The 12,521-nt window shown below is 31.4% G+C and overlaps 1 protein-coding gene and 1 pseudogene across 1 annotated transcript; both read right to left on the reverse strand.

Moving 5' to 3' along the window:
- Positions 1-5,909: 5,909 nt before the first annotated feature.
- On the reverse strand, positions 5,910-7,293 carry LOC125826304 (protein FAR1-RELATED SEQUENCE 5-like; annotated as a pseudogene).
- Positions 7,294-10,502: 3,209 nt separating this feature from the next.
- Positions 10,503-12,390, reverse strand: LOC125826521 (polyphenol oxidase E, chloroplastic-like). Its single transcript, XM_049505872.1, has one exon. It carries the CDS (start codon positions 12,388-12,390, stop codon positions 10,603-10,605), a length of 1,788 nt encoding a protein of 595 aa, XP_049361829.1. The 3' UTR covers positions 10,503-10,602.
- Between the last annotated feature and the right edge of the window lie 131 nt (positions 12,391-12,521).

The raw sequence follows: 12,521 nt of genomic DNA on the forward strand, positions 1-12,521 counted from the left end.
ACCATTTTCTCACTGATTCAGTGGCAATGATTAAGAATGATGTTCTTCTGCAGTCATGTCATCTGGTGAGTGTTGGATTGATTTTTGAAGTTGTTGCCTAATAATATCTATAGTGTAATCTCTATTACTGTATTTGATCATTTGAAAGAAATTTTGAACAATTTGATGCAAGAGAAAGGAAACAGTTCGACTGTCATCAAAGGTTTTCGACGATAAGTGTGTGACAGGTCCACTTGAGTTTAGTTCCAGTTGAAACAGTGAAAATGTGTGTTAGATGTTGTATTTGACAGTGTTGGCTTTCTTCAATGAAGAAAAGAGTTCACAACAGAGGATGGTCCTTGACACCTATGAACTCTTCAACCTTCTTCGTTGGTGGTCGGTTCTTTATTGATCCTCTTCGTCAAGACTTTCATTTCTCCAATTTTGGATCTCACGAGTATGATTAAAATAGAAGAGTACTTTTAACACTCCAATAATCCACATATTTAGGTAATACACAGAGAGAGGTAAGTTAACTGTTACAAATTTTTGGATATAGTTTATATTATCGATATAGTTAACTGGTATGAGGCCAGTGTATTCTGTTTTACATGATTTTAAAATTACTAACAGATATAACTGTGCAGAACTTAGGAGATGCCCTTTGATGTGAAGACTCATACTTGCACAAATATAACAAAATCTTTTGTTCCACGAGTTAGTAGTAAGGTCTGCTTACACTTTACCCGAACGGGTATGTTGTTGGCCTCCTCTTCTTTCAAAGAATCTGGAGGAACTAAATTCATGTGTATTGTAGATAGATCTTTTGTCATTATTTAATTCAAGATGTGAAATTGTTGGTGTGCCCAAATGCACATGTCCAATCAAATACATGTAGTATAGGTGCAAGTGATCTTTGCTTCTTAAACAGTCTCTTGTCTTCTTTTTTTAATCGAATTGAATTATTTAATTATAAGAAAAATTGTATATCTTGATGCATTTTTATGATGGGAGTTGTACGTTTTTGAGAATTTCTTTTCTGAGAAGCAATGAATTCATGAAAATATAATTTGGTTACTTTAGAGGTAATATTTGAATTAATTTAATTTAGTTACGAGTTAATATTTGAATTGTAGTAGTAGTATTTGTAGCTATATCACATCCATGTAAGTAAATAAATCAACGAAACTAAGCTAAAAATACGAAAATTGCTTCTAAAAACAATAATTATTGAAAAAACTTTAGTATGAATGAGACACACTACAAAAAAATGCTCAATTTATGGGAGTTATTTTGTCAATTTGAGGCAGTTTTTGACCCTCACAATAAGAATTGTGGCGGTTTTTAAAAATGCTACAATTACCTTTGCCACGAGCATATTTATGGCGGTTTTAAGAAACCTCCATGACGACCGTCGCAAACGTGCATTGGAATTTGTGGAGGTTTTTTAAGTCAATTTGTGATAGTTTACAACCTCCATCATATTATTTTAATTTTTTAAAATTATGTTTGTGTATTTTTAAAATTACCACAATGTGATATGTATATTCCCATGATCTAATTTGTGGAGGTTTGTGACCGCCACAAATTGCAATATTTCTATAAAAAAAATTACATCAAGCGTTTTTAATAATACATATAAATATTTTCTAAATATTTAATGTAAGTCATATTTCATTATACAAATCTGTAGTAATTATAGGTAATTAGATAAATAAATATTGATACATACATATCCCTGTACGCCTTGAACAAGAAGAAAGTTTAAAATTTAATTCATCTAAAAAATAAACAGAAAAGGGTCAAAATTGCCCTCGAACTATATGAAATAGACCATTTATACCCTTCGTTACATTTTGGGATAAAAAATGCCCCTGTTGTTATCCTAAGAGACCACAAAAACCCTCAAGAGTTAACACCCCAAATTTTTGTTGACGTGGCAAGCCACGTGGGACTAATCCTTCCACCTAAGTGTTGCCAACTAGGATTCACTACAAAAGAACTAGACCTTTAGCGGCAACAACAGTCGCCACAAAAGCCCAGAAAATTGTCACTAAAAGTTTTTAACATTAAATTCTAATTTTGTGTTTTTTTCTTCATTGTTTTTAAAAAACCAAATATGATATCGATTAAGTAGGAGTTTGAAGACACTATATGTTTTATTTTTATGCCATATGTAAATGTATAAAATGTACAATGATGCATTATATATATATAGTAGGAGATTTGAATCGAGAAGTAATTTTGATCATTTTTCGTAATAATAGTGGATGTTTTTAATATGGATATTGCAAGTTATTTATTTTAGAAAATTAGGTCGCAATCGAAAATTAATTATCATATTTTTTTTGTTGAAAAAATAGGTTTTTCTAGCGAATGGTTGTTGGAGCCTTAGTCGCCACTAAAAATCACTCATAACCTTTAGTGGCAATATTTTGGGATTTTGTGGCGACTTTGTCGCCACTAAAAGTCAAGTTCTTTTCTAGTGAATCTTAGTTGGCAATGCTTAGGTGGAGGGATTAGTCCCATGTGGCTTGTCACGCCACTAAAAAATTGGGGTGTTAACTCTTGAGGGTATTTGTGGTCTCCTGGGATAACTACGGGGGTATTTTTGATCCCAAAATGTAATGGAGGGTATAAGTGGTCTATTTCGCATAGTTCAAGGGCAATTTTGACCCTTTTCCGAAAAATAAATTCATATGAACCTTTGGCCTTAATAACCTATTAGTGAAGTCATACTCATCAATTCAAAGCGAATGTAAATATCTTTAAGCTCTCATTCAAAAAAGAGTAAAATGGTGTGGTTTCTTTCAACCCTACCTTGTTACCCATTTAAGTTTGTAGAATAAAATAGTTGTATTTTCTCCTTCCTTAACGCATGTAAGATTATATAGATATTAAAATAGACACTAATATTCAATAGAGCAATAATCTGTAAAATATTAGACAAGGTTACATTATTTTGACAGAAAATAAACATACAATTATAGAAAGAAAAAAACACGAATTGAAACTCAATTCTCAAATGAACAAAACAAACTTAATAGGTGTCAATAAGAATCAAACTGATACAAAATTTTATAGAACACTAGTAATTGTTTTTATCTAAACAAAAATAAAAATGAGGCTCATCTACAATCAATTAAAGGTTAGATATAATTTTCTTTATTGTGTAATGAAAACTAAAAAATATATCCTAAAATATATAAAAGCATGGCGACATTAAGCATAATAACTTACAAAATACATATTTGTTTACAAATAAAATTAAACAAAATATACATAAATCTCAAATTCTTAAGTGAATTCTAAAGTTCTTGTGACAGAGAATTACCTTTATATTCACAAAAATATTATGAACCAATACATATGTTATACAAACTTGTTGCTTTGAAAATTGTACTTCAAAAAACCTACAAAGAAAAAGACAATTAAATAAATCACACAAACAAAAAATATTCAAATTGACAAAAGAATAAAATAAGTAAAAAGCAAAACAAGAAGGGAGATATCATGGTTGAGTTATTATCGTGGAATAGTGAAAGTGGGGAAGTGGGGGAGAGATTTGGGAGTTTATTTTGTGGTGGGAAGAGGGGAGTTTGTATTTGATTTTATTTTAAATTTGTTTGGGGGGAATTAATTTAGTCCTTAGAAATTTTTAACTTTGAAGATAAGCCTTTTATTTGGATTTTGGTTGGCTTATGTTAAAAATATTTCCGTTAATTACATATTTTGATTAAATTTTAAAAATAAAGATAATTGTTAGAAATTAATATAAAGTAGTAATATATAAAATAGAGTTTAAGTTTTGTGCACTGTCAGTGTAGTAAATTTCTACACCATCAGGTAATTTTAATTTCTCCCTAATCTTTTTTAAGAAATATAAAATTAAAATTAACTTCTTTTTCTCTCTCTCTCTCTCCTAGAAATTAAAATCCTCTGTCTTTATCCCTCTAAAATAGCTGATATTCAGCGGCAGTTACTCCTTCTTATACGCATTTGACCTACTTCCTCTTTATGTTTTTTTTTTCAATCTGCATATCACATTTGACCTACTTCCTCTTTATGTTTTCTTCCGATCTCCATAGCTTGATATTCCAATTTTGTTTGTTTATTCGTACACATGGAGGGTTATGATTTTGTTTTTATTTTATCATTTTTCACTCTAATTAACTAATGGTTATTTTATTGATTAGTATAAAGAAAGCATTTGCAAGTGAATTTGCAGAATCAAAGTGTCAAATTCAATAACCTATTTTGCTATGTGAGTACTGTAGATCTATGTTAGTGAAACTATTCTCTCTTTATTAATAATTTAATTTTAGAATTATTATGTGATTAATGTGTCTTATTTGCACAATCAATTTACTCTAATAGAATTTCATTGTTTATGAGTAATTCATTCAATCTTCCTATAGATGATGGTGCTCTTCATACCATTTATGTGGGCATAATTTATCAATACCCTGATCTAACAATAGATGGGAAGAGAAAATAAAATTAAGTTACTAATCCTATTTCTCTGTAATGCTTTCAACTTTAAGAGACATAATTTACCTAAATTATTTTTGGACAGATTGATCATATTCTGAATTAATTTTATTGTTATGAATGAGTTACTGATTTTTTCTTTCTGTAAATTTTCACATAAGGAGTCTATTGAGTTTTGTTTTGTGGTTGGTTGGTGGCTCATGGAACATGATTTATCGATGCTCATGGAGCATATTTTTTCATCATCCCCGAGTGGCGTCAAAACACCAACAAGCTCCTCGAAAAGCCTTGCAGAAATACTTGCATTTGTGAACCCCTTTAGTTCTCAATGTTGGGAATAATTGTGTTCTGTTCCACAGTGAGTTGAGCTCTCATGAACCATACTAATCAGCCAGATATGCTAGATCATTCATGTCGTCTACTTTGACACGACTAGCAGGGATATGAAGATCAATAAAGCTATAGTCGTTCTGCTTCTGTATGCACGCCAAGATAACCTTTTTTTTCCCATTGTTTCTGAACCAAGTCATCCGAAGATGCTCCTTCTAGCTCCTGCTGAGACATATTTCTATCTTCACAATGATCGATAATGATGCATATACAACTCCTCTTGTCCACCCCAAGCAACATATATACTATATGGGGTAAAAGGAATGGAAGATGCTTCGAAGAGAAAAGAGAGACGCTTTATAGTAAATGTATTTCACAATTTGTACTATTGTATGAAATTTAAGTTTCATTCTATGTATGACAAACTTGTTGGACTTGTTAGAATCTAAGTATGTATTCTAATATAAGTTCAGATTCATGTATATCATTCTGATACTATTTATCAATAAAAATTTATCGAATAAGTGATTTTAATTATATTTATGATCTTTGACATATATATATCTCAAGTTTTACATCTTTGAAACTAAGCAATGAAGAGGAAACTCATAGACTCATGATGCTATTAACAGCTGGTTGGGGAGGAGGATGAAGTAAAAAGTTCAACCACATCTGGATCATCATATAAGTCTGCATATCGTGAAGGAACAAGTTTTCTACACCACCAGAAAACTATCTGTATATAATTGTATTATGGCACAACTAGTTTTTATTAAGGTTTTCGACAACACATGTTATAACATCAGCTATTTTTAGAGTAAAATTTGTTGATTTGTAAAGGAATCTTACATTTTACGCTCACTTTCGAATGATATAAAGTGCATCTATTTTCACACGTAACAAAAAATATAATTTAGTTGACCCAAAAATAGAGGACAAACTGCAATACAAGCATATAATTTTATCCCATATACATGTCAAAATAAACAATGAAAGTACTATTCAAAAGTTAAAAAATTTCAAAGAAAACTAATAAACTAAAATCTAAATAACTGCTTCTTCTTATTTCCTATATTCTCAAATCTCCAAATCCTTCATCTTCTTACTCACTAACTAGGATGGTGTTGTTGGAATGGAGTTGAAGCTGCTTTCATCAACTCCTGAAAGGAAGAGTTATAATTCATCAACACACACTTTAGCATGTACATAATATATAAACGATAGAATAAAAAATGAATAGTTCTTTACCGTAAATGATGTGGCATAAGCACAATCAGTGTTCTCAATAAATCCTTGATAATATTCTGGATATTGTTGAAACTGCTGACAAATTAAATGATAAGATTTGAAAGAATTTTGTTAGTTGAAGAAGAAGGTATATGAAAAGTAAGCCAACTGACATAAGCTAGTATACAAAAAATTACCATTGAATGAGCCTCGTTAGATATTGTTGTACCATTCTGCTCGACTTCGACATTATAATTTGAACTGCACATAAAATTTTAGAAGTTATAACAACAATAACTCGCAATAGAAATAATATTTATTGTGTAAAGTGAAATTACCTTGTTTCCTTTCTCTTAAATTTCATACTTTTCGTTTGCCTTTTTTGCTTCTGAGAAGTAACTTTTTTGGTCTTTTGAGTAACTTCAAAGCACCTTTCATTCTCAAAGATCTTGGACGCCCTTTAGTTGCCGCTACTGGAGGGTCAAGCAGAGTAGTATCTTGACTTTGTTCACATGATATTATTTCACAATATTTTTCACTACCTGGACCACCTGATACAACACAATCTTCCTCTGATTCATAAGAAAGTTCATCAAGTTCTTCACACAATCGCAATAATCTTTGATGTGCAAATTGATAATGTTTTTCAGACTTTGTAGCTCATTCAGATAGCCCAATAGAATGTATCATAATGTTATTAAACCATAAGGTAGAAGATTTCAAATTTTTTGTTTCATTTGGTGGATCATTAGCTCTTTCTTTGGTTGCATTTCTACTCCATCGATCTAATAAATAATATGTCGGAAGTGAGTGAATCTGCTTCTTCATAAATACCATTAGTACATGTCTACATAGAATTCCCATGAACTCAAATTTGTGGCATGAACAAACAGCTCTTTTCAATGCAAGATCCAAACTAACGATATATGTCGGCTTTTGTCGTTGAAGTTGATGCACTTTATAGATGTTTATTCCGTCCTTAACCTCAATCTTTTCAGAGATAAATTTTTGAGATTGAATTAGTTCTTCTTGAAAAATCTGAAATATCTTTCTTGTATATTCCTTCGCCGCTTCATCCTCCATAGGATACAAAGTTTTCAAGATAGGCCTTGAATATTTTGTCTTGTAATCCTTCTCCCTTACTTTATCATATCTAGCATCAATAGCCTTATCATATTGCACCACAAATATACTCATTGGAGTACTAGAATTCAAATAATCTTTAAAAAATTTGTTCATACTCTCACTTCTTTGACTTGTTGACATGCCTGCACAAAAAGTAGTACGCACATATGCTGGTATCCATTTTTCACGAATTGCATATATTCTCTGCAACCAACTATTTTCTCCTAAATTATACATCTCCATTATTTCTATCCACATTGTTTCAAATTCCTCAGGAGTGGTTGTACCATGAATACACCAACTAAACTTGCTACTAAAATCAGCATACTGATGATAAACATGACTTAAATATTCTGGAATCTTCTTTGTTATGTGCCACATACAAAAATGGTATTTAGTGTTAGGAAATACTGTTGCAATTGCATTTGTTATGGCAGAATCTTGATCTGTTATGATTGTATGAGGCGTAACTCCGAACATTGCCTCTTGCCAAGTACGAAGTAACCACTCAAAAGTGTCTTGAGTTTCATCCCAAAGTAGAGCACAACCAAACAAAATAGACTGATAATGATTGTTAACTCCAGTAAATGGAACAAAAGGCATCTTATATTTATTTGTCAGATATGTAGGATAAAAAACAACTACTTTCCCAAAATTCTTATAAGCAATCCTAGATCTAGCATCAACCCAAAAATAATTAGCTAAATGACCATCTACATCCATTTGAATTGCATAAAAGAAACCTGGATTTCCAAATTGACGCCTTTGGAAATATTGTAGCATTAATTGTGCATCTCCTTTTTCAAGATCTTTTTGTCTTCTAGTTTGCAAATAATTCTGGATATCTTGACTTGTTAAATTCAATCAATCTACACCCCCAGCTTGATTCATCAACACTGATGCTATTTTACTTGGACGAACTCCAGAGTTATCAAGTAAATCAATAAGATTTTTTTGGGCATCAGATTTTTTTCTTTTTGATCGCAAGAATTTTGACTATTTGGAGATGCAAGTTCATGATTATGCTTAGCAACAAGCCTACAAACAACCCAATTACCTTCTTCTTTCTTTGACATATATAACAACACTTTGCATCCTTCTTTGGTTTCATCTCGTGGTTTATTACTTTCTAAATTTTTCTTTGAACGAAATCCTTGCTTTGAACAGACAAACTCTTGACCAATTATTGATTTATCTTTTCTTGACTTAGTCATACGACCTCGACGTACACTAAAATCGCTACGATGAGCATAATTGAGATAAAATTTAAATGAATCATCAAGTGACTGAAACTCCTTACCGATATAGGGGTCTCTCGAATTTCCAACTCCTATTTCGGAAACAATCTGTCTTGTTTCTTCCCTATCACTTTCTTCTAATGAAATTTCAACTTCTGTATGTTGCTCATCTAAATTTGAGTTTTCCATTGATGCTGCAAAATACATTTATGAATGTTAGATAACTTAAAATTATGAATATGTCTATTTATTATTCAACACTTCCTTTAGAAAATATATTCAGTAGTGAAAGTTCAACTAATAAAATTTCTTCCCAATAACTTGGAGTAGAACAGAAGAATTAGAGACGATATGACAATACTTTAAATGCAATATTCACCTCTCTCGACGCCATATTCACCTATTTTTAGTACATTGAATTATTTTGCTAATGAAGATTTGTCCAAAAGGAGTTTTTTTATGCTTATAAACAAGAAAATATAAGAAATTTGTTCTCGCGACATACCGTTGAGTAGAAGAAGCTTGTCAAGTTTCAGAATGTTTGACGTTCTAAAAATTATTTCTTACTAGGTTCAGAAAGTATGATGTTTGAAGAATTACATGAGCAATGATCTTAAGGGAAAACCTACGATAAACCTAATTATTGTATTAATCTTAGAAAGAAAATAATTTAATTACGGAATTATATTTGGTTAGAATCCAAATAGGACTCAACTATTGATATTCTTCTTCTTCTCTTTTTAGTAAATGGTTGATATTATTTTCTTTTCTTTTTTATAGTTATAATATTTTATTAAAGTAAGTTACCTGATGATGTAAAAATTTACTACATTGACAGTGCACAAAACTTAAACTCTATAAAATAAAACACTAAATGAAGTTGAATAGACAAATAATATTTTGATAGTAACTTAATATATATAATAAAATAGATACAATGTATAGGGTCATAAAGTTACCATCTTATTAAATTGAAGAAAGATAATGACGTGTATATGAGTTAAATTTCATTGTTATTTGTTATAAATTATAAAATATGAGTATTTATGATATATCAAAAATAAAAAATATATATAAAATATATTATTTCTAAAATTAATCAATTTATAAATTTATGGGGGTTAATAATTGTAAGGAATAATATAAAATTGCGGCAATTTTCAAACCTCCTCAATAAAATTGTCAAAACAAGATTTATTTAGTAGGGGTTAGAATAAACGTCACGAAATAAATTAATAGCGGAGGTTTTTAAAACTTCCACAAATAAATTGCTACAAATTGAGCATTTTTTTGTAGTAACATATAATTTACTTCAAATAATTTGAGATCGTACTTGGTCATTTTTTATGTATATTTTAGCTGATATTTAATGGAAAGATAAAATAAATGTTATTTTTGTTTGAATTGATTAAATCTAGACTCTCTAGAATTATTAGAATACTGATATTTCATCCTCATTTCAAATGTAACAGATAATTTTGATCAAAAGCATATATTTGTTATTAACTAATTTATAAATAGTATTATATAAATGTAATTAGTACTCTCATATGTATAATGTTCAACTTAAATATTTCACTTTAAAAACAATATTTCAATAGAATGGCATTCACAAAATATATAGATAACATGTTTGGCTATTGCATTACAAAATATATCGATAACACGTTTGATTACTATATTATGTTCAAGATAATAGTATTTTTATTTATTTTATATAATGGTGTCTATATGTGATTGTCTCACTTATATTAATCAATTGTAGATCACGAATAAAATTACACGTTGAACCCGTGCTTTGCACGGACAATACTTATCTAGTATTCATTATACATAGCATGACTCTTAAAAGATAATAATAATGATTGATATAAGGCTTGTACCAAAAGCGCGCTCATATTAAATAGTAATATTTAGTATTATGTTTTGAATAATAATTTTTAAAAAATAATTAATATGTCAAATGTGACCAGTAGAACTTATAGTTTTGAAATGTTAGATAGATTCCACCATTCTGCATTGAATCTTGTTTTATTGTTCACATGGCATGTCTTATTTTCTAGAGTTTTGTATATCACCATATGAATTTAGCAAAAGAAAGGGACGTAGATATTTTGCAATAATAAATCGTTTCATTAAGAATAAAAAGATTACACATAAATTAGAAAAGATGGAGTATGTGAGATATTCTAACAAACATTAATGATTTAATTTAACCATCGAGCAATTCAATAGCCACACTTTGGATGGAGATCACATCTCCACCCGTTTTAGGAACCACAGTTACCGTAATGGTATCGTCATCTTCTAGTTCAATGTCCTCTAACAGTTCAGTAATGCCTAGCTGAAACATCTCATCAGAATCATTTTTCTTATTATGTGCATGAACGTGGGGCAAGTTGACATAGCTCCCCGCGAACTCCACCTTATCAAGCTCATCTGTATTTACATCCTCATCCTCGTTCAGGAACACATCAAATCTTATATACTTGCTAGTATCATACTTTAATCCCTTGAATATTAGCACCTCTTCTTTTTCGTCTTTATCCTTTTGACTCCTTGACGTAGTTGGCCTATTGATGGAAAACGAAATGGCTTTGTTGAGATTAGCAATTGGGAATACTTTGTTTGCTGGCTTGATGTTTGTTACATCCACTTTCCCTTCTCGTCCCTTTCTTGTTGGCCTACAGTTGATCCATGGGATGGCTGCTGGCGCGTAATCATAACCCATCTTCTTCGTATCCAAACAGTCTCCTACCCTCACACGGTAAGGGTTTTTGTTTTCATCATAGAAAAAGAATTCGGAGTTCAACCAATCTGTATCTATGATATCCCTTCTTTTCCCGCCTAATCCTTTCCATACTTTCCACATTCGGTCCACATTGGCGTGGTGGCAATAGAAAACCGGGTCTAAAGCGGCTGAGTAGAAATTACCCATATCTTCACCTAATGACAGTTTACCACCACCCAAATCCGTATTTCTTACAGTACCAGCCCAAATGTGGACCGGAGTATGAGGGATGGTTTCAATAGTTCCCTGACCTTTGGAATCGTTATTCCCAAGGACGTAACGAGCACCAAAGAATTGCAAAGGGCATGCAGCATTAGTTATCATTGAACGGTACATTAACGTTAAGTTGTTAGTCACCGTTTGCCCAACATCAGTAGTAACTTCGTCTCTAGGAGAACTAAAATCGATTATGGTTCCATTACGGACGTGTGGATTACGTCTTGCATCATAAAGGGGAGTATTTTCACGATCGAACATGGGAGGTAAACGCATACCTTTTGGATGATCCCAATTCCAATAAGGTAAAGCGAAAGTTGGATCATCAATGAGTTTTCCCAATATTCTCTCGTAGAAATATAAGTACCATCTATGAAACGGAAAGAAAAGCCATGATTGATGAACTTGTAAAACTTCATCACCGAATTTGTAAGCACCATTGCAATAAGCACAATGAATGTTGGCTTGTTGCATGAATGAACGAGGATCGTCTTTGTCTAGTTCCTTCATTCTTTTAGTTGCCAATTGGTACTTAGCAATATATTCCTTAGTCACGTCTTGAGCAACAGGACGTTTACGGAGCTTAGACATGGGAGGAAGATTGTAATATGGAATGTTGTTCAAGTCCTTTGGTGTAGGAGGACAACAACTATATTCTACTAGATCTTTACTCCCCGATTTCGTGGCTTTACTACATGATTTCAGATCAGGCGGCAGTATAGGAGAAGCAAAGGCTAATGGTGCAAGATTGGAAGCACTATAGAGCCCTCCTAAACCAAGAAGCACATTTCTCCTATCGATATTTGCTTTAATATTTTGGTCGTGCTCATTAGCATTGCATGAGACGTGGAAACTTTGACTACGCCTTCTCTTCAACAAACGCGGAGAATAAGGTTTTGCAAAGAATGATGAGAGTGTTGTAGTTGTGAGAGTTTTGCTACTCTGGTCATCAAGACTTAAACAGATAGAATTAATGGAAGATGAAGAAGCCATTAGATTGAGTGATTGTTGTGATTCGTATCATCTATTAAATAAAAGTGAGTAAAATAATCATAAAGTTACATAAAAACAAAAAAACAAAAGCTATTGCATTTCTAACCTTACATGTCCACATGAAGGAGTAG

This window comes from Solanum verrucosum, unplaced genomic scaffold (genome assembly GCF_900185275.1).
Source record: "Solanum verrucosum unplaced genomic scaffold, falcon-dt-bn FXZP01000060.1, whole genome shotgun sequence".
In the NCBI taxonomy this organism is placed as follows: Eukaryota; Viridiplantae; Streptophyta; class Magnoliopsida; order Solanales; family Solanaceae; genus Solanum; species Solanum verrucosum.